This window comes from Hetaerina americana, unplaced genomic scaffold, assembly GCF_022747635.1.
Source record: "Hetaerina americana unplaced genomic scaffold, ioHetAmer1.1.p SCAF_39, whole genome shotgun sequence".
In the NCBI taxonomy this organism is placed as follows: Eukaryota; Metazoa; Arthropoda; class Insecta; order Odonata; family Calopterygidae; genus Hetaerina; species Hetaerina americana.
The window spans coordinates 1,441,909-1,469,509 of record NW_027286974.1 but is presented as its reverse complement, the minus strand read 5'-3'; the positions used below and the strand labels follow the sequence as shown (position 1 = coordinate 1,469,509).

The window sequence follows — 27,601 nt, the reverse complement described above, 5'->3', positions numbered from 1 at the left end:
AAATATCTTCATTATGTTTTTTTCCTAAGGTTATACATTTTCTTAAATTACAACTCCCACTTCTCCCTAGTACCCCTGAAATCCCAGCCGCACTAAGAGGTTTAATATCCACTTAGCTTGGTCACTTTGAGGTTGTAATTTTGCCAATTGGTCCTATATTTATTTCATTGCTAGGTGGTGAAATTTTAAAAATATCAAGAAAAAGAATATTATAGTAAATGTATTTTATTCTTTAGAATTATTTTTGTAACCAATGTAATTGAGTCAGAATTATCTGCCCATGATTTAAACAAGATCATAATCTTTAATTCTTATTTTTTACTAAAACACAATTAATGCTGGCATTTGAAATAGTCATGATACAGAAGTGCCTCACAATTGATCTTGCCAAAAGCTAGCAAGCAGCTGGCAATAGCTGTTCAGCATAATTTTTTGTGACATTTAAATTTGGTAATAATAACTTGTTTCATTATAATTTTCTCTTAACCCAAAAGAATTGTCACATATTATACGCTGATATTTTCTTTTGTTTAAAAGAAGCACCATAAAATTTGTTTTTTGACCATAAACCTAACAATAAATTTCCTTTTTTAGTGATAAATATGTTTTTAAATGGTTTTATTGATATAAAAGTTAAAGGAGGGGTTTTATTTTCTTTCTTAAATTTCCCGTGTAAAATATATTTGTTGTTAAAAGACCTAGCAATCTAAAGGACCACTGTAGGAAAAGTTATGTTAGAAAATGTGAAAGGTCTTTTTAGATAAATTGTAACAAAATAATGAATAAAAGTAATTTTAAGGGTACCATATGTGTCAGTTGGAAATCCGAGATTGCCATACTAAAAGTAGTTTTAGAAAATTAAATAGAAGTAATAAATAAATTTAGTACTAAACATAAATTATTTGAGGTGAGTGACTCTATCCCCCACTAAATTGATCATTTTACCTGATAAGTACTTTGTCCTTAAATGAATTGATGAATTAATCAATCAATAAATATTGTCATTCTCTTCATTCTTGTCATTCATTTAAAATTGCTAATAAAAATTTTAAAAAATAGTAACATAATTCTATGGAATTCAACCTATTGATAGCACAAAAACCATAAAATATTAAAGAAAAAACCATAAATTATTAAAGAAAAAACCATAAGTTACAACAATTTAAACAAAAGCCTATGCAAGAGCCAATATATGAACCTGCTGCAATTTTTGCCAGAGATACAAAAGCCAATATATCAGCACGCTGCACCAAGAGGACCATGCTAAAAAAACTCATTTCGACCTTAGATTTAATAATATGTTAGTAGCTACTAAACTTACTTTTAACTGCAATAATATCTTTCACAGTAGGGAATATATTTTTGATTTTTTGTGACTTCATGTTACATTATTATTTGGCTTTCTGGTTCAATTATGAAATTAGGAAACTATGGAAAGATTTCTACTAATTCCAGGCTAAAATATCTCATAAATACAAGAAATGAAAGATAGTCATACTCTTCGTTCCCATCTTACATTTTGTAATTTTGGTATTTTATTGTTGGACTTTGTGCTTTTGATAAAAAACAGCCACACATAGTTAATTCAATTTAATTATCTATTCCCTAGGAAAAGAATTTCCTTTCTTTATAAATTTGTCTTTTCTCATATTCCATTCTTTCATGACAGGAAATATTCTTATTTCTTCTCAAAATCCTTTTACAAATTGAATTTTCTAGGCATTTTTGCATGCCAAGTAAACATTTGTAGAAATGTATTGCATAATGGCATTGAACCCTTCCCCATGATAATTTTTTATGCAAATTAGTGAATTTACCACAAATTGGAGATAACAACCTTTTTCATTGCAGGTATATAATTTTTCATTGATAAGATTCCTTTTCTTCAAATCTTTCAGATAATTGCAGGAAACAAGATGCTACGGGGAAGGATGCTGGAGGCATTTTATTGCATTCTTGTCAAATTTGCTACAAGGAATTTGCACAGAGGAACCTTCTCAAAGTTCATGTCTTGCATATGCATGTTAGGAAGGCAACACAATTCAATTGTGACTCTTGCTCAAAAGCATTTGACAGGAAAAATGACCTTGTAAGGCACATCAACTTGGTACATCCTGCAAAAAATAAGTACCAATGTGAATTCTGCACCAAAAACTTTCTATTTTTGAGTAAACTCAGAGTCCACAAGTCATCACATACTGCGGAAAGACCTTTTAAATGTGAAATATGTTTGAAAGGTTTTGTTAAAAAGCAGCATCTAATGAGGCACATTTTGACACATACTGAAGAGAAGCCACACAGATGCGAAATGTGCTCAAGAGCATTTACCCAGAATAGTAATCTAAAGAGGCACATGTTGACACATACTGGTGAGGGAAGCCACAGGTGCGAGATATGCTCAAGAGCATTTGCTCATAATATTGGTCTGAAAAGGCACCTGTTGACGCATACTGGAGAAAAGAGCCACAAGTGCAAGATATGCTCAAGGGCATTTGCACTGAATGCTAATCTAAGGAGACACTTGTTGACACATACTGGAGAGAAGCCACACCAGTGCAAGATCTGTTCTAAAGCATTTGCACAAAGTAACAATTTAAAGGTGCACTTGTTGACACACACTGGAGAAAGGAGCCACAAGTGCCAGATATGCTCAAGGGCATTTGCACTGAATATTAATCTAAAGAGACACTTGTTGAGACATACTGGTGAGAAGCCACACCAGTGCAAGATCTGTTCTAAGGCATTTGCACAGAGTAGCAATTTAAAGGTGCACTTATTGACACACACTGGAGAAAGAGCCTCAAGTGAGACATATGCTCGGATAGGTGATCAAAAAGCTAAGATCAATTGCTCGGATAGGTGATCTGAAAAGGCATAAAATAACACACACTGGAGAAAACCACACAGGTTCAACGTCTGTTCTAAAGCATTCATTCGGAACAATGATCTCAAGTCACGCATGAAGGGACACTACTAAATGATCAGAGAGCAGAGTAAATTGTATTCAATTTCATGCACTCATGCTCATAACTGGAGCCTTTTTCTCAGCCACTTGCATTTGAAAGCAGAAATGAGTGGGACATGTTTGTCAGAATTTTAAAAACAAAGAATCATCATTAAACATAGGAAGGCTTAGAAACTAGTGAAAAACTAAAATGCTCGAATTAAACAAATCCTTCTCCCAATAATTACAGTGGCAATGTATGAATGACATGCATAATTTTGGTAATGACGATTATTTAATGATCATACACTCTTCCAAATAATTATATCACTACCATGGACCATCGTAATACATTTATTTCAAGTTTTTAAAAAAGTGTCAACTTTGTTTTGTGTAACTTCTTTAAAAGAAAATTAACAGATTTGAAAAATTGTATTTCACTATCTTTAATTTGAATGTCATTAAACCTACTAAGAACCCATTATCAATTGCATAATATTTCGTTCGAATGAAATTAAGGTATATCTCCATAGGTTCCTTTGTTGTTTATTGCTAAAAAGCAGCAAGGGATTTCCCTAGTTCTAAGTGATCATTATTGGGATTCTATTGCAGATGTTGTCTTTGAGACAGTTAATTGGGAAGTTAAGAGTTTTAAGTATTTGTTTCTAAATAAAAAAAGATTGGAATGCTGTCACCATTTGTGGTATTTTCCTTCCAGATAAGGAGATTTTAATGTATTTCAGTCAAAAGCACAGTTTAATGAGCATAATAAGGGGTCTACGAAGAAAGTTTTACTCATCCAACCATTTCAAACTTAATCATCTCAAATACTCTTGCTTCTTTTGGGGAAATGCCACTTAGTTGGGAATATAAATGAAATTGTTGGTATTCTGGGATTAAAATGCATGGGTTTGGATATGTTTGCAATTTGCCAAAACATATGCTTTTCACTTTGGTTTCTTTGATACTGAGTGGCAAGGTTGAATGTTTTGGTAACTTCTGGAATCTACGGAACTTTGCTGGGAAAATTGCTTTTATAGGGTTTTTAAGAAATGCAGCACTCACCTTGCCCAGAGCTTACCCATCCATATTCCTTACTGCAAGTTATTTTGCCACTTTTCTTTTGCTATCCTCATGGTCTAAGGTATCTCATGTCTCTTTGGTGGCTTAATGTCATACATGATATTTTGTATCTTTTTGATATTTTTCTGTATCGTAGCACTTGATGGCTATCCTTCTGGGAGGTCATCTTCAAGGGATTTTGGTCCCTGTTGAAAATTCAGCAACTCAGTTTTGGTTGGCCGAAATTAAATGAGTCCCTCTCTACTTTTGTAAACTTCATATGAATTTCCTATTAATCCCTCTATGATGAGGAATTTTATTACAGAAATAAATTCAACTTCTTCATTTTAATCAGAAATCATGTACTGCCTTAATTTGTTTAAAGAAACTATTTAACAGAACCATTTGGAACTCTGCTTACAAATTAAACACACCTTTACCCAGGCTAGAATCATAAATATCTCTCTGATTGGAATACCATTCCTGTGTCAAGTTGAGAAATTTTGAAGTTATCCCTTTTTATTATCATGCCTTTTCATTCTCTCAGGAGAATTTTCATCTTAATGAGGATTTTCCTCATTAAAGGAACTGGATTCTTTCACCATCAATGAAACAACTTCAACTTCTATTCATCAACTCTTTAAATCACTGAAATTTGATAGCAGCATAAGGTTTAACTTTTCTTGCTGTAGCCCAACAATATGTTTTTGTCAAAGATACTCCTCAAATATACTGGATGAATGCAATGACTTAAAAAATATGCATGCATATTAAGAAAAAAGGTGACTTCCAAATATTACAAGGAATGGTTATAAAGGGCATTTTGAATGTGGTCTACAGACATGTATGCATTAATTTGTAACCTCTTCTCATGTATCTAATTATAAATGCACCTAAAGATATTTAAAAATCCACCAGGAATAAATTTATAATGAGAACACTTTATTAGAGTGTTTTACCAATTGAAAACTTTTAATTTTTAGACATCTATCATATAAAAACGTTTTTTCAGGTCGAGTCGTTTCTCCAAAAACCTCAATTTTTTAAAACAACTGTAACTGTAACAAACTTCAGCATTTCATTATGATAACAACATTCTTACCTTTTTCAATTAATAAATATTATACATTAACAAGTGTAAAAATCTATCAAACCTTTTCCTTCTTAATCAGAACATTCCTATGCTAGGGGTTAGACATAGGTATACTCATTCTTTTCTTAAATCGGTTTTTGAACAGAGTAACCTTGAAAAAGAAGCCTTTGAGACAATAAAAAAAGTTTTTAACTAGATAAAATAGAAATTAAAATGTTTGGTGTAAAAACGACCACTCTGGTAATGGCAGATGGAATTTATTTATTCTGATATTTATTGAATTTTATTATCTTTTATGTTTTTGTTCAACATCAGTCGCTGAGTTTTGAATTAAAGTTTAGCAAGTTATTAAGATATTTGCCTGTTACCCAAGCCTGTTTTTTAAATGGCACTTGATAAATTCTCTCAAATCTCTAGAAGCATTTATTAAAGCTTAAAAGGAGCTTAATGGTGAATTTTTACACTATTATCATTCATATTTTTTTGTATAAAAATGGTAGGCTACCTCTCTTTTGCTCATATTTTAAACCTAATTAAATATTCAGGTTTGGAAATTATTGGCTTAATTAAGTATTAATTGTATCTATGTGGAGTGGCAAAATCTTCAATAGTATAGAGAAGGTTGCACCCAAAAGTGGAAGGACTGATTTTGTAGAAGAATTTTATTGACGATATACTTACATCAGCTTAATAATCCTCAAAGTATGCTCCTTGAGCTGCTTCACACTATGTATAACATTGCTCCCATTCCACATATGTCCATTGGCATTGATGACCCTTAGAAGCCTCTTGAAGGTCTTTATTGAGTCTAAACGTCATCCCCTGAGCTGTCTTTTAATCATGGGGAAGAAGAAGACTGGTGGTACCAGATGGGGAGAATACGGCGGGTGCAACAATGTGGCAATGTGGTGTTGCCCCGGAGCTGTCTGATGACAAGTGTGCCATGGAAGAATTTTCAGCACCATCATGGCACACGCCTTGTGCATTGCCAAATCCTGTGAAATAATGCATTGGACGTTGGATGCAGACAGACCCAACTCGTTTGCAATTCTTTCACTGGTTCTGGTTAAGCATTGGTCTGTGTTCAGCAGTGTCCTCACTCTGTCCACATTCGTCTCAGTTGTCGCATTTGACAGCCGTCCGTAATGATGGTTGTCTTCAATGAGATCCCCACCCTCGTTAAATGACTTGTGCCACTCAAATACAGTGGAATGGCTTAAGGCAGTGACCGCATAAGCCTGCTTGATCATATCGCGGGTCTTAGTTACCATCTTTCCAAGTTTTGCACAAAACTTTACAGAATAATGTTGCTCTAAATTCAGAAACAATTTCTTTTTTAACTTGAACAAAAAATTTGCTTCACTAAAAATGGTTTCCTCACTCAATCAAGCAAATGAGGTTTTTGTTGGTCTATTACTTTTAGCCCCTTCCATCTTACCCTGCCAGGCAGACCCCCCTCCACCCCTTCATTCCTGCCAGAGAAAATCAGTCCTACCACTTTTGGATGCAATACTGAATATATTGCAGTTTGCTGCTGCGTGTAATATTAAAACAGAGATGCAATGATAACCTGGATTTATACACATGTTTTCTTTTAAAACTAAGGTTAAAAGAACTAAGTATTTAAAGTTTAAATTCCTAAGCCATGTTTATTTATGTAAATGAATCCTCTTCTTTTTACCTCCCTTTACTGATTTTCAGCCATAGGTAGTGTTTGTCCCTGATGGAAGTGAATGTTTAATGGTTATCTTATAATTATTTATTGGTATCAGGTTAATATTCAAGTACACTTTCAAGGCAGGATCTAACAGGTCAATTCAATAAGTACCCAGGTTAGAAATAAAGAAACTATTTTTTCAAAAAATTTTTATTTTATTTTTCAACATGGTTTCCTTTTAGAAAAATAGAGTTCTCTCATCAACCTTGCAATTTTTTAACCCCCTCAAAGAAAAGGATTTGCCCAACTCCCTCAATTATACCCCTGTCTTGGCAATAACTTCCTTGTAGGAGCTATTTTTTTCAATGAATGGTGAATGGCAGCAATTCATAATGTAGTTCATGCAGTTGGGTGGTAACATTTCCAGATGAATATGTTTGTGCATTATTGGTGTGTAAAATCACCTTCTTCTTTTCCAAATGTAGCCATGTCTCCAATTTTTTGTAAAAGTAGTCCAATTACTCACTGTAGTATTTCCCAGTAATCATTCTTCCTTTTTCTAAATGATCCACCAGGTTGATGCCTTTTGCATCCCAAAAACCATCCGGATGAATCCAGGTTTCATCAACATTGATAATTTAACACAAAAACACCTTTGGATCTTGCTTTAATTGCTGCAAAAAATGTTTCTAAGTTGACAGGTGAATCAGCTTATTGTCAACCATGAGCAATTGCAGCATCCATTGGGGTTACAATTTTTTGATGATATGTATTCTAATATAAACAAAGCTTCATGAGGTCTTACCTCTATATTGGTGGCTCAATTGGGATTCTAGGATGGTAATAGAAGATCACTGGTCCAAGAAATGGTTGTTTGGTTGTAAAGAGATTGGAAAAAAAGAGAGGAAGGTGGAATTACAGAGTTTGTTTATTTGATTGAATAAGTTGGTAATGCATTCCCTTGCGTAAAATGAAGAGCATGACAACAAGTTCTTGACAATCACAATATTTTTGCTCTCTCACTTTCTGCAGTCCACCGATTTATAACATCACAGTCACCCTCAGCAAACATCCCATAATCTATTCAATATACTCCATAGAAAGGTATACCCAAAAAATCTCAAAGAGAATAAAATAAACCATTTCACCCAGCATAACAAATTACAGAAAAAAGCCACTCATCTAAAATAGGATTCAATCTTTTCTATCACCTTTTTCCTGGGATCCAATAGACTTAAATCCTTTCTGAAAGATCTATTGCCTATTTCACACCGTAATGATGGTACCTCATTTTTAAAGCTCCCATGTTCATCTCTCACCTATAGATGACCTGCCAATTAAAAAGCCTTGAGAGATCAACTAATCTGTTTGCCTGCTCCTCCCCTAATAAAAATATAAATATAAAGAGTTTGAATGAACAGCAGAAATAATTTCAGTTCTTCAGTTAGATAAAAGACCAAGGTCAGCACGGTAAGATGTATGGTAACAGCAGGTCTAGGTATGGTAAAAGCAGGACAATATGGCAGTAATCATGGAGTTTCATCTAACTGGGCACAAGAAACATCATCATTAATGACATATTCTGGTTTGACATGGTCAATTGCCACCGATACCTCTCTGCCCTGAATTTTCAGCTTGAACGTCTTGGGATCATGCCGGATTACTCAAAATGGCCCATCATAAGGAGAAACCAACAATGGATGGAGCCTATCATTTCTCTAAAATACATGGGAAAGAGTTTCCAGGTCTTTAAACATGAAAATGTTGCGGGCTCCATGTCGAGAGACTGGCTGTGGCTAGAGTTGGTGGAGGCCCTGCCACAGGGTGGTGACAAAATCTTCAGTAGCAGCAATAGCACTTGTGGAAGTGGAAAATAATTCTCCAGGAAGCCAAAGTGTTTGGTAATTAATTACCTCTGCAGGCATTGCCAAAATATCTTCTTTAAATGTGGACCTCAGACCCATGAGAATCACAGGCAGGACATTGGTCCATTGGTTACCCTAATGCAATGGCAATGGATAGCTGCCTTCAACTGGTGGTGAAGGCATTCCACCACCTTATTGGCTACAGGTTGATGGGCTGATGTCTACAGGTGCTTTGCGTCCATCAACTGAATTAGCTGCCGGAAAAAATTACTCTGAAATTACCGCCCCTGGTCAGTGATGATGCAAATGGGAGTTCCAAAACACAAAATCCTCTCCTGGAAAAGGGTCTTTCTGGCAGTTTCTGCAGTGATGTCTTGAATTGGGAAAGTTTCAGGCCACTGGCTGAAGTGGTCAATACATGTCATTATGTAGCAAAAACCATGGCTGCCTGGAAGAGGCCCAACAAAAACCATGTGAATATGCATAAGTTAAATACTGGCAATGAGAAAAGCACCAATGGGGGACAAAACATGTCTGGTGATTTTACTCCTCCTTTGTCAACATGAGCGTGCATGGCAGTCTCTCCTCATGGAAGGCCAAACAAAGTGCCCAGCTGCTACTAGATGGGTTGTCTGTCAAATGCCAGGGTGTGATAATCAATGCATGCTGAGGAATACTTGTTTATGGAAAGGCTTAGTGACTACTGGCCTGGCTAAGAAAGTGGACATATCACATACATGAGGATTTGATGAACTAGGAAAAAAACTTTTTTCAGAATTAATGAGGAATTCTGAAGGGAATTGACAAGGTCATGATCAGACTCTGGAGACGCAGCTAGTGCAGAGTAATCTATAGGGGCAGAAATGCTTTGAATGCCAGACATGGTGTCTGCTACAATATTATCTTTACCTGCTACATACATGATGTCTGTGGTAAATATGCTTGTTAAGTCTGAAGGCCTAAAGTGCTGGGAAGAACACTTCTAATGCCTCTGGGAAAATGTAAAAGAAAGGGGTTTATGGTTGGTGTAGATTCTTCCTTCCTCCATATGCCGGAACTGGATCACTGCTGTATATACTGCTAAAAGTTCCCTGTAATAAGCGCTATAAGGCCTTTCAGCATCACTCAGTTTCTTGGTCCAGAAACCAAGAGGCTGATATCCTTTGGAAGTGAGTTGTTGAAGGACAGCCCCCACCTAAAGCTCCAAAGTGTCTCTGAAAAGGGTCAGAGGAAAGACACGTTTGGATGAGCTAAAACGGAGGTATTGCACAGAGCCACTTTGCAGTCTAGGAATGAAGTCTCTGATGCTGGTGTCCCACTGATGGAGTCCTTGCTGTTTACCTTACCCACCAGAAGGTTGCTAAGTGGCTCCTGGCTATTTATGGCATAAGGGATAAAATGGTGGTAATAATTTACTACCCCTAACAATTGCCACAGCTGGTGTATGGGAGCCGGTGGGGGATCATGCAGAGAAATGAACCTTCTCGGTGAGTGGTTAAGTTCCTTCCTCCATTACCGTACATCATAGAAACTATATCTCATTCACACTGAAAGAAGACTTTGAGGGATTAATAACCATGCCGTGATTCTTCAAGCGGCCAAATATTGTCCGCAGATGCTGCTCATGCTCCAAAGAATTGCGTGATGCAACAAGGATATCATCTATGTATGCATATGCATAAGGGAATCCCTTTAACATGTCATCTATAAACATAAGAAAGGTCTGCACAGTGTTTCAAAGGCCGAGTGTTATAAATGGAAACTCAAAAAGGCCAACAGGCATTATTATTGCAGTTTTGGGAATATCTGCAGGGTTGACAGGTATTGGTTGAACACACAAACTAAATCAATTTTTGAAAAATGGTACAGCCACATAACCCCTGTGCAAAATCCATGATAAGTGGTACTGGGTAATGATCTGGCACGGTTCTGTAATTCAGCAAGTGGTAATTGCAACACAGGGGCTACTTGGTGCTCTTCTTTGGCACCAGGTGTATGGCAGATGACCAAAAGCTACATGACCTCTGTGCAGAACCCGTCTGAAGCATCAGCTCAAAGTCTTAATTGGCAAAAGCAAGCTCATCTGTTGCTGGGGCCTAGATGAAACTGGAGGGTCAATGATGGTCTCTATAAAATGAACCATGAAGTGCTTGACTCCCCAGGATGCTCCTGATGTTTTTTAATCTCTGGGATTTGGCCATAAGGTGAGAATAATTGAAGGCACCAGAGATAACTTACACTTGACCATTGCTGGGATAGGCGATGGTGCCCTCAAACGATAAGGTCATCACATGGTCCACCAAATGTTTATGAGCAATACCCACAAGGAGACCAAACTGGCAGAGAAAATCTGCCCTTATTATTGACTGCGGCACATTGGCGATGACAAACTTCAACAAAAATTCTCGCCAGAGGCAGGGGGAAAAGAAGAGAGTGGCATATCGGTATGTGATGATGGCAGTGTCGTTGGCTGAGGAAAGCTGAAGATCTGACTTCCCTCTATGCTCTTGGAGCCATGTGACTGGGTAGAGACAGATATCAGCACCAATATCTATAAAGATTTGACACCGGACAAGGTGCCAATGACAAAAACATGGTTGGATAGGTCTAAGAAGTAACCTGCTGCCTACAAGGACTGCCCAATATGTTTCCCTGCATCATACAAACAGGGAAGGGTAGACTTAGTGGCATTAGGGGTAGGGTAGTGACATTAAGGGTAGACTCCCTGGCGGTGGTACCAGCAGATGCCTTGATTGGAATGAATTGAGGGCTGGAGCCAGGTAAGAGGTTTTGCCATGGCTGAGGGAATGGGGATGTGAGTGCATACCATGCCCTTTGACATGCACTGCGACTTGTTTAGAGAGGTTTTCAATCTTTTCTATCAGTGTACTAATAACTTGGTTAGGGGCAACTGCCACATATAAATGAATAGTCACTTTCAGCATTATGTGATATAAGCACGGTTCTTTTTTCTGGATCTTTTCCTATGCCCACCTTTAGTTCCCCAAGACAACATCTGGTATCTTGCTAAGAATCAGGCAGCTCAGGTCACCAGTAAAGGGGGACCAGAGAGGTGTGTGATTGAAAAAAATCAATACCCAGGTTTCTCTGTATGTAATCCCAATTTCTACTACTTGAGTCCTTGATCCTCATTCATTAATTATTATTCCTTTACATCACATGCATAAAGAAAATAAAATCCACTTTCATAATGTTTCATTAAATTTTTATTAATTCATTTGAAAAACCTTTTCTAGAAGGCTAAGTCCTAGATAAGCCCTGGCACTATATAATACAGAAAGAAAAACTCTGAATGTTTTAGATACAAGATCTTTGCACACTCAGGTAGGCAGAAATATTAATTGAAGATGTCAACTAAGCCATAGTTAATATAGACCAATGGATTGATTAAAAAAATGTTAATGAAAGGACACATAAAAAACTTGCACCTTTATCATTGTCCAGAATAATCGTTTCATGTTGAAAGAACATCAGAAAAAGCTCAATATGATTTCGATAATGTGCTGTTCATTTGTTTCGAAGATTCGGGTAAAAAGATTAATTGCTGTATTATTTACGATGTTAATAGTATAAATTAACCATAGATATTGGGATGGATTAACTGTCGTAGGTATAGGGTAGTCAGAATATATTATAATTCTAGTATTATGTGCTTCTATTGACATTCTTTTTATGTACACGTCAAAATTATTCCTTCACCCTTTAGACACGACTGCTGCTATGAAATTTTGAAATGTGAAAATGTATATCATTGAATGTTTTGAAGTTAACATTGATCACTTTCCTATTCATTTGTAAATTTGACCACCATTCCGTGCCTTTGAACAAACATACAAATGTAAATTATCTCCCTGAGTCTCAGTTATTTTGTCATAGTTGGAAAGAAAATCTGTAATTTGGAATTAATCCACTTTTAATGCCCGTATCAAAATGTGGAAGGTCTGATTTTCGGAGTTCCTCTCATAATACTCAAAGAATTTAGTATATAGAACACATAGGGTTCATTTTCAGATTTATACGCCAACAAACGTAATTACACAAGTTCCAGTAATCATTTTTCTACGGTATATTTATCCCGAGAACATATTTAGGTAAACATAAAATCAATTAAACAGGATTACAATGTTTAATTTAGGTACGTAATTAAATATACACAATAAGGTAATGTTGAAATTAATGTGTCTGATTTCAAAACAGAAGTAATTTTTTTAAACTTCCTGGCAATTCAAAAGTGTTATAAATTCACATGAATAACAACATTCTATTAAAGTGAGGGTTTAAATAATTTTAAAATATGGAAAAATATTTAAATATTTAAATATCACTTAGCGCCGAAATAAAACGAAATCGATTCTCGAACTCGCCTTAGTAATCGATTCAGAACGAACGACCTATCGAAATGTAGTCGGCCATTTAGAAAGTCACTGTTTTGGTGTAGTCAATGTTGACAGTGTGAAGTGCTCCAAACATGTCTCGACACGAAAGTTTAAAGTGTAGATTATGTCTAAGCCATGGTGGACGGTACACAAATATTTTTTATGAAAACAACGATGCTGAGAAATTGGTGCGGGAAGCAATAGAAGAGTTGTTGGAATTGAAAGTAAGCTACCCGTTGTATGTTTACGTATTATTGATAATGATGCTTTTATAGTAAATTTACCACGAAATGTGCGATAGTGCCCTATTTTAGCTTAAAATAGCCTTTAAGTTATTCGGATAATGATTTTAGCCCCATTTAGAGTGAAAGTTTAGGATTTATTGCTTTGATAATCTTGTTGTATAGGTAGTCAGGGAAAGGAACAACCCATGGTTACTGTGCTATAAATGCTTTAAATTGCTGACGGATTTCTACATGTTTAAACAGCAGTGCCATAAAAACCACCATCTATTGAACAGTCAAAGGACAAGGAAACACGCGGAGAGAAAAAACCCTCGCACTACGGTGAGTCGAGGCCAACCAATTATGGTTGGTACTTTGTAATGTTATGAGCAATGTTTGTGGATAACGTTATGCCTCAACGGAAATAACATAAATTGAATAATGAACATATTTATTTTTAATAAGTGTCCTCCCTATTGAACGTAAGTTTTAAGGTCTTATTGCCAAATGACTAAAACTGGCGTTTTTATAAAAATTTGGAATTAACTACGCTCCTAGTAACAGTTAAAGCAATTATCTTCTATATTTAATTTGAAATCTCAAGTAACAGTGTACTAAGAGAGAATTTTACTAAAAGTGTGAAAATATTGAATGCATTTATGCAATCACTTTTCATAAATTGTGAGTGAACCAAAAAGGATGATAATATACGAATGTCCAAGTAAACAATGACAGCTCATATTAAAATATGATCATGGAGTACTCCCTTGAATATTCTATTGATTCGTAATTTTATCAAGTCATTCAATTTTAATGATATTGCCTCTAATATTTGTAACTATGAAATAATGAGCACAATATACTCGTTGATAGCAATCATTTAGTGATGTAAAAAGAATAAGTAGGAATTATTTGTGAAGCCTAATCATCTAGTCATCATAGTTTTAAAAAGATTAAAAAATAATGCACTTGGCAAACTAGTGTTGAGGGGAATGTTGGAAATAAATTGATCCTTTGGATATATTTTATTAATTCATATAAATAAACATTTTTCAATCAATATCTTCTATTTTAATAAATAACATATGTAATTTAGAAAAAATATTCTGCAATTTTTTTGTGAACATATCTTTAATATTATTAAAACTCAAAAACTAAAGCTTCTATTAACTTTGGAAGCTAATACCCTATTTAAATACTTATCAATTTCTAGGAAAGGCTGTATAATGCTCCATTTCATCATACAACGTTTTGCTTATAATTTTTTCCAGGATTTTAGTACTGGTATATCCACTGGAAAATAAAAATTTCCCAATAGTAATATTTTGTCAATTTTAATAAATTTCGCCATTGATTGTTTTTAGAGGAATCTAAAGGTAGAGAGGGAGTCAAATGATGCTTCCAATGATAATGATGGGGGCATTGCCAATTTGCAGGTGATCACTAGAGCATCAAGCATTTTACAAGAAAGGCACATTTCAAGTTTAAACAATGTAAGTACTCATTGAAATTCTAAAATTGATACCTTTATCTTCTGGAAACTATGGAAATGAATTTTGATAACAATTTTGAATAAATCCATAAAATTGAGGAATTAACTTCTTATTCAGTGAGTAAAGAGTAAAGTGAGTAGACTGAGTGTTATCTGATTCCTTCATACATGTCAATAATGGTCTGATATGACAGTTTTAATGCTGAAATCAGCTATCAGGTGGTGTGGTTTTGCATTTTCCAATCATATCCTTTAATATCTGCTTTTGCTGTCATATCTTCCTGTGCTTCAGATATGAATTATCCTCCCACAGGTTAACATTATTACTCTCATATCATTACATTAGATATTAAGAAAAAAGCACTGCTGTGTAATTTTGAATTGCATTCATGCATGGAATATATATATGCATAAAAATGAAATGGAAAATGTTTATCAAGAATTTAAAATTCAATTTCAATGTTCATCCTCTTTTTTCAAATTTTTTCCATATTTATATTTGGAACAATCAGGTTCAGATCACAGTTAAAAGAGAAATTTCAGATAATGATGATCAGGAAACTGTTGATATGACAGCTAGGCTGAAAAAAGTAGACCATATTATGGATAATCATGAAGAAGATTCTCATCAGGTAATGAAGAAATTGTAACAGGTTGACATTTCAATTTTTTTAGCTATAAGTTTAAGATATCAACAAAAAACCTTGCTCATCCAAAGCTTTCATAATTTAACAAATACATATTCATCTTTATTTTAAAATACTTAAGGCACTGATTTTTACTTAATTTAAATGGTTTTATTACATATAATTTTTATAACAATATCTGAAGTTCCATATTTCCACTGTTTTGTCATTATTCAATTAACTTAGGAGATCAGAGTGAAGAGAGAGGAAATGGATGCTGGAGAGCAGGAGACCAATGAATTTCCAGCTAGCCAGGAAGATGTGGTCCACAATGTTAAGAATCTGGTAGGAACATCTCTGGAGGTAATTAATAAATTGAATCTTTTATGATTGCCATTATAACTCATGTTTCTTTTTTCAACTTATGAATAACTACCGTGAAAAAGATTTCTACAAAGATTTCATCTTATAAAATAAAATGCTTTATACTAAATCTCTGATGCATAGATATGAAAATTAATTAATTTTTTTTGGCTTGAATGATTATCATGACCACAGCTGTGTATTTATTTGCTAATCAAAAAGACAATAATGTTATATTAATGCTTACTATATAGAGGATGTGTTTTTATTGTATGTGATTTGTACATATCTTGCAATGCAAGAAGGTACATCTAGGAATAAATATAAAAGTAAAATAATAAATGAAACAATTACTATGGTATGACATGGCATTGAGAAAGTTTTATATAAAAGTTATCAGACCATAGTGGCGGAAGTTTAAGGTAAAGAGAGTTGAAATTTGCTTAAATAATAGTGATTAGGACACATCCAATCATCATGTCATCATAAGAAATGCAGGCAAATTGCAAGAAAAAGGCATTCATAGTATAGGTAATGTAATTACTCATTTAAATTCTAAACTAAATACCATCATCTTCAGGAATCATCTGATGCAATTTTGATGATAACTCTGATTAAATCCATAGTATAAAATAATCCTTATTCAGTGATTGTATAGAATCTGACATTTATCTGAATCTTTCATGCATGTCAACTAAATCCTGATATGAATACCTATTCTCATCTATAATTCTCTTTTTCAATGTTGCAATTGGATAACAAGAAGTATATTTTTATTTTAAATGTGTTTCCATCATTTATTGGTTTTGCTTTGATACCTAGTGATGTTATACTTAAAAAATAATTGCTTACGTAATTTATTGAAAATTTATTACCAAATGCATAATATTTTAGGAAAAAAGCACTTTATTAATTTTGAATTCCATTTATGCTTAGAATATTCTTAAATCTTTAAAATTATTCCTAAAATCATATATTTTTACTGTTTTCTCACTATTTAACTAACTTTACAGACCAATGTTGACATGGATAAAATAGCAGTTGAACAGCAGGAGACTGTTGAAATTCCAGCTAGGCATAGGGATATGGACAGCAATATGGAGAATGAAGAAGAGACTTCTGAGGTATTCAAGAAACATTCTAACGATAATGGCATTAATATAACCAAATTTTTTTGGCAATATTTGTGCTGTGATTGTAAATGCTTCATTTTTCAACTTGTGAATATCCCAAAATAGAACAGATTTTTGTTTTGCATTGAAGAACCCTATTAAAATTTCTTTTTAAGAGTTTTCATTTTGAAGGAACAGTAATAGGTTACATGGTAAGGCTATTAAGAGGTGTCATAGAATGTCATTAATGTTTTTTTAATATAATTTCATGTATTTTATGTTGGTTGTAATAACTTTGTTGACCCCTTTTCTTAGCCCATTCAGCACTTTAAGGTTGAAAACATAAAATGCAGTTGATTCCTCAGGTTCAAAGTTCTGATTGACCACATCGTAAGCATAAAAAAAAATGACAAGCACTTCTTACACTTTTGAATTGCCTGATGGAAATCTTTTTAATTAGGAAGATATTCAATCATTTTACTTAATTTTCACGTTTTTTAATTGCATTCTTAACTGTTATCTTCTTTTTAATGTTGCAGAAAGCCATAGCTGCAGACCTTAATCTCTTTATGCTAACCTTTAAAAATTATTATCTGTTACACTCTTTGATATTAGCAAATTTTTTAATAAATATGTGCAATGTCATATTTGCCAACCAACATAACCTGCTGTCAAATTAACCAGTCCCTGTTGGTTCAGAACTCAGCAGCTCACTAATATTTTGCACATTGAAATAAATTCCATGCCTGGACAAATTAAGATGAAGGAAAAATACTGACTTTATCTTAGATGTGAATATCTCAAACCTGAAAGTTATATTTTTGATATATAAAGTTAGAAAAAAGTCTTATATATCTGTAATAATTTTAAATATACAATTTTTGCTTATATTCCTTTCACATTAATGGTAAAGATTAATATATAACCTTTAGGATAATCTGATAAATGGCCATATAGTTGAAATGGCCATATTGCCTGGTTGTGATGGCCTAGGAAATATTCGAAATATTGCCTAGTACCATTCAAAATTTGCTATTTCTGTGTAAACTTAAATGATGCACAACATTTCTCATTCAGAAATAATATGTAACCTGGGGAAAGTATATTATCTTTTCTCTCTGATATATGCGTATGAATATTATAATTTTAAGTAATGCCAATATAGGGCTTATTGTTAGGTGAACTTTATATTTACTTATCAAACATCTTGGTGTTAATTATGATTATTTATGTTTATTAAGGAGCTGTGTGTGCTCCCAAGCCTTCAGAAGGATTCAGAGAGTCATGGTGTTGATTTGGTGAATGGTAAAAGAAGAAATTTGATGGTTTTGAGAAGTTCAATGAAAGCTTTTAACCATTCAGTACAAAAGTCATCAATTGAGGAAGAAGACAATTACTCAGCCAACAGTAATGTGAATTTGATGGATGATGATAACTGTGAAGAAGTTGATATTCAGGTAAGGAAAGAAAGCTATTATGCATTGCTTTCATAACCAATGCTCTTTCATAACAATAAACATTATGTTATATCCTGAGTGCAGGGCTTTTTAATCTTAGGTAGTTTTAGGAGATGAAATGGCCTTCCATGTGGTTCTGCATGGCTAAATCCTTCTTTAAATGAGGACTGGCATAAATAAATCTTTAATAACTTCATTGAATAATACTTTCATGCAATTCAACTATTAACACTATCAAATGTTCTGTGTTTAAGAAAATGAGGACTACCAAATGATTCAAGTACCAGAGTAATTTGAAGAAATTATGTCCCAAGATGTTTGTTCCTGATTAAATTATTTTGAAATTTTGACCATCTGACATAATAGATAAGAATGGGTATTCTAAGCATTAATATCATGATGTATGAAGGGAGCTTTAAGTAGTATTTTTCAGTGATAAATTGGGGATATCAATGTTCAAAATGACAAGGTTATGTTCTTGAAGAAGATCATGATTCTAATTAGACAATATGATTGCTCTTATATTTTGTTAAAGAAGCTTATTGTTATGAGAACAATAAGCCACCAGACCTATTCTCTGTATTTCATATGTTTCTTAATTTAATTGGAGGACCAAAACTATTATTCACAATGTTGAGGCATTTTCTTGAAAACAGCATTTAAAAATTTTAATTTTTTATTTTTAATCGATGAATTTCAAAGGTTTACTTATATTTTAATAGTAAGATCAATAGTAAGCTAAATTACCTTCCTTAAACTTGAATACATTGGCAATATCATTACTGGCAATTACACTGGCAATATCATTTGATTTTAGAATGTTCAATGAACAAAGTTAATGATTTTGAAGAAATTAAGACAAATGTTCTATAAAAATGCATGTTAAAATTATTAATTTAAATCAATATGTAAAATGTTTTAACCTAGCATATTTTTATAGAATGGGTTTGAAAGTTTTTTGGGCATTTTATTAATGCTTTACATAGATGCAATCTGCATTGGTTATGTTGGTATTTTTCAGGATGATTTAGAAGATTTAGAATTGCATTTATCCTCTGATGAAGAAGTGGACAATAAGGAAGAATGTGATGATGATACTTTGCAGGAGATGGATGGAATTATATCGGAACAGTTGAAGACACAAGGTGAGGGGACCTGGAGACTCTGCTGTCTTCCTTTTGCATTTTGAATATTTTAGAAATACCTTAAATGTCAAATACAATGTTATGACAAATTACAAAAATTGATTGGAAAATATTTAAATCAGAATAAATTTGTATCAGAATTATTAATATCAGGTAATCTACTGGTCAATGTAGGTTTATGGATAGACATAAATACTAATATAATAATTTGTGACCCCTAGCAAAACACAACATCCTATGCTATTTCAGGTCCCTCTTCAGCTCTGAGTTCTTTCTTCCTCCCATCATCCAGTCGAACATCCCTATTCTGTTCCTTCACTTTCCTCATTTGCCTAATATTCTACCCTCCATTAGTCTTCAACATCTGGCTGCAAGTCAATACCCCCTTCAGAAAAATTTCCTTCCTCCATGAGATATCTCCAAGCTAACCTCTTTCTTTGCCCACTATACCAAGTACTTCCTCATTTGTTTTCTTTTCTGACCATTTTACCTCCTTCATTCTTCTCCACACCCACATTTAAAAATCCTTCTGTCAATGTCTATCCTCCTGCTTCAATGACCACGTTTCTGCAATGTATATAGCTATCCTCCATATCAAAGTTTCCTAAAGATTCTTTTCATAATGTCCCTGCTCAACATCCCTTTGCCTAAAGCAATTCCTATCCTTATGTCCCTATTACTTTTACTGAGTTGGTCCAATCAATACTGAGATACATAAACTGTTTTTCCAGCTCTAGTTTTGCCTTCTTATTTTAATGTTAACCTAAGCTTTTTCATCCTAGAAAATTGTATATTCTTTGTTTTATCAATATTGATTCTCATCCCATACCTGTTGTACTGAATGGCCAATTTACTAAGCAATGCTTGCAACCCCTTGGCTGACTGACAAACTAAAGCTTGGTCATCAGCAATCCTAACTGATTTTAATAATTCCTTACCTACTTTCATTCCTACCTCCAGTTCTTCCCATGCCTCTTTATTCATTTCCTCTGCATACATGTTGAACAGCAATGGTGATAATGGACAACCATGCCTTACACCTCTTTCTAACACTGCCCATCTGGACTCCTTATTCCTTACTTGCAGCTGAGCAGTCTTGGACATGAACAGGTAGCAGATTAGCCTCATTTCCCTCTAATCTATTCCTATTTTTGGCACTATACCTCGTGGTCATGTTCTTAATTCCTTTTGAATAAAAATCTCATTGCTGCAATGGCATCACATGTACCTCCCCCCTTTCTATACCCAAACTGATCATCCTGTAAGTTATTGATTGCCCTACTCTCTTTCCTTTTGTTTATGATCCCAAGAACAAGAACAGAAGATGTTGCAAAATAAAATGCTCTCAGCCATTGGCAGGGCAAAAATCCTAAAAATAAACAAAATAAAATGCATATAATAGATTTCCTTTCACTGTCAACTTTAATAATTTAAGTACCAATCTTATACATATGTTGAACCACAAATATGCCATGGTTGCCTTTTTTCCATTTTATACTAACAGTTAAGGATCCTTACCCCTTTTGGCCATGATTATAAATGAAATTGTTGAATATTTTTCCTCAGTTTTGAAGTTTCCCTCGTCTAGGTTTTAGTACACTGATCAATTTAACTCCAGGTTTATTTAATATGGTCTTAATTTGTAGAAAAGTTTTTTAAAAGGTATTCCAACTTTTTTTTTTTAATATTTAACCTTTAATTATTCTCTTTAGGGATTTTGGGTATAAAATTAAGCAGGATCCATACAATAGGTATTATGATTGGCTCAAAAAATCAAAAACCAATGATGTTATCCCCACAACTACCTAAATAAATTGAAAATATGCTCATCCTGCATCAATATACCTAGTTGGTTTATCCGCCACTCATCAAAAGTCCACTGAAAATCAAAAATATTGTTTTCAAGAGCATTGCAATGGCAAATTATGTCAGAAGCTTCCTTCCATTTTTGTTCCTTGCTGAAGATTTTTGCCACCAACTTTGCACATACCTCCTTTAATACAAGATTTTCATTAAACTGTTAATGTTGGTACCACCCAAAAGCTGGATTCTTTAATAATAAGGGAGGTTATTAAATGCATATCAGAGTGAAAAGCAGTTTAAATTTGGCACCATAGAGTCAGTTAGATTGGTCATCAGGTAACTTTGGTGGCCTTTATCTTTTACAAGTTGTCCCACTTCATTTAATATTTTGTGCCACTCAAAAACTTCTCAGGCTTAAGACATCATCTGCATTAGTCTTTTTAATTGGTTCCAGGTCTCCAAATTTAACCCCTTGAACCAGAGCATTGCTCTCATATGCACTCATTGCTTGCATGAAAACAAAAAAATCAGTCATAACTAATATCCATCATCTTTCTCAATACATACACAGAGCCAACTAAACTAATATTTATTATTTTCGGGGATATCCTCTACTAAGCCAACAAGTCAGTTACCTATCCAATGCTCTATTTAGGCTACAGCAGGCCAGTCCTGATACCTATTATACTGACCCTGCAAGAGCATTCACACGAAAACTGCACCATTTTCCATAATATAAGTCTGAAGCCATTTGTTTAAGAAGAGCCTTATTATCATGACATAGTTGTCAATGCCATTTATTTATTAAGTGTACAGATCCAAAATTTGCAGTTTCAGCATTCTCTTAGTTTTAATTATAATTCCTTAATAATGTAATTTTTTCTTGTGTATAAAACGATAGTTTCATATATTGTCCTTTTATAGAAATGGCTTACGTTCTTAATTTTATATATATTCTCTTTGCTATTTAGTTTCTAGTTATGTTTTGCGAAAAACCCCCTAGTCCTTATCAAAGTCCTTGTGGGAAATAATTACCTTTTAAAAATTTAGTACCTTATTATTTTATATTTCATTTCCTGTATGCAAGAGATATTTCAGCCTGGAATTAGTCAAAATCTTTCCATGGTTCCTTATATCATAATTTACCAGAAAGCTAAATAATAATGTAACATGAAGTCTCAAAAAATCAAAAATATTATCCCTACTGTTATAATGTTTGTGTGATAGATATTATTGCAGCTAAAAGTAGGTTTAGTAGCTACTAGCATATAATTAATTCTAAGGTCCTAATGAGTTATTTTGGCATGGTTTAATGTACACTTAGCTTGGTCACTTTGAGGTGGTAATTTTGCAAATTGGTCTTATTTTCACTTTATTGCTAGGTGATGAAATTAAAAATATAAGGAAAAAGAATATTATAGTAAATGTAAATTATTCTTCAGAATTATTTTAGAACATGTAATTGAGTCAGAATAATCTGCCCATGATTGAAGCAAGATTATACTCTATAATTCTTATTTTTTATTAAAGCACAATTGATTCTGGCATTTGGAATAGTCATGACATAGAAGTGCCTCACAATTGATCTTGCCAAAAGCTAGCAAGCAGCTAGCAATAGCTGTTCAGCATAGCTTTTTGTGACACTTAAATTTGGTAATAAAAACTTGTTTCATTATAGTTTTCTCTGAAACCCAAAAGAATTGTCACATATTATACACTGATATTTTCTTTTGTTTAAAAGAAGCAACATAAAATTTGTTTTCTGACCATATACCTGGAAAAAAAATTCTTTTTTAAGTGATAAATGTTTTTAAATTGTTTTATTGACGGAAAAGTTAAAGTAGGGGTTTTATTTTCTTTCTTCAATTTCCCATGTAAAATATATTTGCCATTAAAGGTCCTAGCAATCTAATGGACCGCTATAGGAAAAGTTATGCCTGAAAATGTAAAAGACCTTTCTTAGATAAATTGTATCAAAATTATGAATTAAGTATTTTTAAGGGCACTGAATGTGTGAGTTGGAAATCAGGGATTGCTTTACTAATAGTAGTTTCACATAAGTAAATAGAAGTAATAAATAAACTTAGTATTTAACATAAATTATTTGAGGTGAATGACTTTATCACTCACTAAATTGACCATTTTACCTGATTAGTAGATTATCAATGAATTTATTTTTTGATTTTATTAATCAATAAATATTCTGATTCTCGTAGTCCCCATCTTACATTTTTTAATTTTGTTATTTTAACTTATATTGTTGGACTGTATGCTTTTGGTAAAAAACAACCAAACAGTCTTAATTTCATTTAATTTTCTGTTCCCCAGGAAATGAATTTATTTTCTTTAGTAGTCTTTTCTCATATTCTATTCTTTTAAAACAGGAAATATTCCTATTCCTTCTCAGAATCTAGCTTAATTGAAGATGGCACAATGAAAACCATCTGAAGTTAGCACACATGCCCTAGTTCAATTATACTATAAGAGTGATTTATGTACATAAATGTTTAAATATCATCTGGAGATAACAAACTTGTTAATTGCAGGTATATAATTTTTCATTGATACGATTCCTTTTCTTCAAATCTTTCAGATAATTACAAGAAACAAGATGGTGCAGGGAAGGATGCAGGAGGCATTTCTTGTCAAATTTGCTACAAGGAATTTGCACAAAGGAACCTTCTCAAAGATCATGTCTTTGAGGTGCATGTTAGGAAGGCAACACAATTCAATTGTGAGTTTTGCTCAAAGGCATTCAAGAGAAAAAATGACCTTGCAAGGCACATCAACTTGGTGCACTTGGTGAAAAGGAAGTACCAATGTGAATTCTGCACCAAAAACTTCGTAATTTTGAGTAAACTCAAAATCCACATGTCATCGCATACTGCAGAAAGACCATTTAAATGTGCAATATGTTTGAAAGGTTTTGTCCAAAAGATGTATTTAAAGAGGCACATGTTGACACATACTGAAGAAAAGCCACATAGATGTAAAGTATGCTCAAGAGCATTTACTCGGAAAGGTAATCTAAAGATGCACTTGTTGGCACATACGGGTGAGAAGCCATACCAGTGCATGATCTGTTCTAAAGGATTTACTCAGAAAGGTGATCTTAAAAGGCACTTTTTCACACATACTGGTGAAAAGAGATACATGTGTGAGATATGCTCAAGAGCATTTACTCGGAATAGTGATCTAAAGAGGCACTTTTCAATACACACTGGTGAAAAGAGGCACAAGTGCGACATATGCTCAAGAGCATTTGCTCAGAAAGGAAATCTAAAAAGGCATATAATGACACACTAGAGAATTGGACACCGTGCAACATCTGTTCAAAAGCATTCATTCAGGACAAAAGTCTTAAGTCACACATTAAGGCACACACTGCAAAATGATCAGGGAGCAATGTAAATAATATTCAATATCATTCACTCATGTTCACAACTGGAGCCTTATTATCAGGCCTCATACTTTTGAAAGCCCACGTAAATTAGTTACATGTTTGTCAGAATTTTACCGGCCAAGCATCATCATTGTACAGGAAGGCTTAGTAACAAGTAACACAAACTAAAGTGCTCTAATTAAACAAATCCTTCTCTAAAGAAGTAGAGGCAATGTATGAATGACATGCATAATTTAGTTATAAGAGAATTATTTGCTGATCATGAGCTCTTCCAAATATTTATCACTACCAAGATTACAATAATTTCAAGCTTGTAAACATGTGACATCATCTCTGGGTTTGTGTAATTTATTTGAATAAAAATTACCACTTATGAAAAATTTCAATTCACTATCATTCATTTGAATATTATTAAGTATAGCAATAATAAAAGGTTTGTTGCAATTCTCTACTTTTAAAAATTTTTTTCAACTATGGTTTTGTAACACTATCATCTGATGAGGAAAAGTACAAGATAAGGAATATATATAATTATCAAGCTCCAAGAAGGAATGGCAGGGGAGGAAAGGGGAGGTGTGTCATGATGAGAAAGGCAGGAAAAACCAATGGAATGTCCATAGTGCAGGTCACTATGTGGGGAGGAGTGGGGGAAAGGTGTTGACATAAAGGGCACTAAGGGAAGTTAATGGACAAAGAGGGGAACTGAATGTCATTAAGGAGTAAACTCTTCCAAATACTTATATTACTACCAAGGACCATCATAATGCATTAATATCAAGTTCGTAAAAAGTGAAATCTTTCTCCTGTTATGTGTAACTTCTTTGAATAAAAATTAACAGTTATGAAAATTTTCAATTGACTATCATTCATTTGAATATTATTATGTACAGCAACAGTATGTTGCAATGTTCCACATTTAAATTTTTTTCAACCATGGTTTTGATACACTATCATCAGGGGAGGAAAAGTACAAGGGGAAGGAATATTTATATTTACCAAGCTACGAGAAGGGTAGGCAGGGTAGGAAAGAGCTGGGGGAAGGGGAGATTTTTCATGAAGAGAAAGGCAGGAAAAACCAATGGAATGCCCAAAGTGCAGGCTGCTCACTCTTTGGGGTGAGAAGGGGGGGAAGGTGTTGACATTAAGGGCACTAAGGGAAGTTAATGGACAAAAGTGGGGAGGGGCAAGAGAGGAACTGAATGTCATTAAGGAATAACCTATTCCAAATACTTATATTACTACCAAGGACCACCATAATGCATTAATTTCAAGTTTGTAAACAGTGACATCATTCTCCTGTATTGTGTAACATCTTTGAATAAAAATTAACAGTTATGAAAATTTTCATTTGACTATCATTCATTTGAATATAATTTAGTATAGCAGCAATGGCTTATTATGTTCCAATCATTTGGTGACAAGGCTTCTATAACTGTGTGTAAATATTAAGATACGTTTTTTTATATGGAAGAGGAATAGTGTAGGACATTATGAGAATATATTTTCTACTTCGGCATATCACTGAAGGTGGACACGTGCCTGGACAATAGCAAGTACCTGGATTTTATTGTATACTACATGTTTTACTGGGCCCAGGAGCATCATTATATTGGCCACAATGGCTACCATTACATGAAACTTATGGAGGTCATGCTGGGCCAGGTTAGATGAACTCCTGCCGTCTTTATCTTGATAGCACATGGTGAAGACCTCATTGTTGTCCTCTGGTGGGGTGATCCATGTGGCTGGGCTTGCGGAGCATAGTGCCACAAACATCTTCTCCAGTGCCATCCTTGGTGCTGGTGGTGTTACTGGTCTTGCTGACTGACCAGGCTATTTGCGATTGCTTAATGGTCTGCATCTCTTGGGACAAGGACTCAAATTGTGTCTGCAGGGCTGGAGCCCATGTAGGTGGCTCCTTATATTGCTTCTGTTGAAATGAATTAACTTTGATTTCTTGCAGCCTCAGAATTATTCATTATGGATGCATTATTCTCTGAGGAAATTAATCCAAAGTTAATTAAATTTACAGGGACTCTAGTTCTTCAATATCAACCATTAAAAACTAGGAAGCTTAATTAAAACATTATCTTATATCCCTTGGAAATAATCCACCTGAAGAATGGCCATAAATTAAAGCAACACATTAAACATCGAATGGCCACAAGTTTATTATACGAATAAGGAGCAAAATTACTTTTACAAGGAATTAGGGATAGGAAATATCTGGGCAAGGTGAATCATGCATTTGCTGAAAGCCATTTACCAACAAATGTCCAAACAAATTTTAGCAATGTTTCAAACAAGTCAAGAGGAAACTGATCCATTTTTTGCCATGAATTATCAGAATTAATGAGACATGGCTCCTAACACTACCAGCAAGAAACAAAATATCCATCAAAGCCTTCCTTGAAAGCCAGAATCTTAGTGCCAAAGATACCCAAGTAGAACCATATAATTTGGCAAAGAGCCTTGATATGCAAACCCATCCAGAACCTAAAGTTCTAAATGTCTAGATAAGTGAATCTTCTAGGTAGTCTCCCCTATTTCCCTGTCTTCCATCAAGAGATGGTCCTCATGAATGAATTACTTCAATGCTAATTTATCCTAAAGGCTGCTTCCACAAGAGGTAACAGCAATCCAAACCTATTTTTGTGCAGAGCCTGATACTTCAAACTCCAAACATCCCAACCCAGATTCTTTAAGATGAAGTCAGCAATACAATCCCCAGAGTTGTAAACACTTTGTTGAGACAATGAAAATGAGAGCACTGCTTTGTAATCATTTTTGTTTCTCTTGCCGTCCATCCTATCTAATGAATTACGCCCTGTGTAATGGATTGCATTGTCAGCAGTTCTCTGTGAGTTAGAAATGGGTTTTTTGCTGCCTTTAGATTGTAAGCACATTGCCACAGCCTCAAGGAAGGGGCAAAGTCCCAATTTGACTAAGTGAGATCAG

The 27,601-nt window shown here is 34.0% G+C and overlaps 1 protein-coding gene across 1 annotated transcript in view; it reads left to right on the top strand.

Moving 5' to 3' along the window:
- Nucleotides 1–26,471, top strand: part of LOC139691677 (zinc finger protein 431-like) — a 38,641-nt gene extending 12,170 nt beyond the window's left edge. The window contains exons 4-11 of the mRNA XM_071589521.1: nucleotides 2,238–2,555; nucleotides 11,622–11,731; nucleotides 14,607–14,735; nucleotides 15,247–15,366; nucleotides 19,398–19,437; nucleotides 24,164–24,397; nucleotides 25,534–25,538; nucleotides 26,340–26,471. Coding sequence (XP_071445622.1) covers nucleotides 2,238–2,555; nucleotides 11,622–11,731; nucleotides 14,607–14,735; nucleotides 15,247–15,366; nucleotides 19,398–19,437; nucleotides 24,164–24,397; nucleotides 25,534–25,538; nucleotides 26,340–26,471 — 1,088 coding nt within the window. The remainder of the gene's footprint in view (nucleotides 1–2,237; nucleotides 2,556–11,621; nucleotides 11,732–14,606; nucleotides 14,736–15,246; nucleotides 15,367–19,397; nucleotides 19,438–24,163; nucleotides 24,398–25,533; nucleotides 25,539–26,339) is intronic.
- Nucleotides 26,472–27,601: the final 1,130 nt, after the last annotated feature.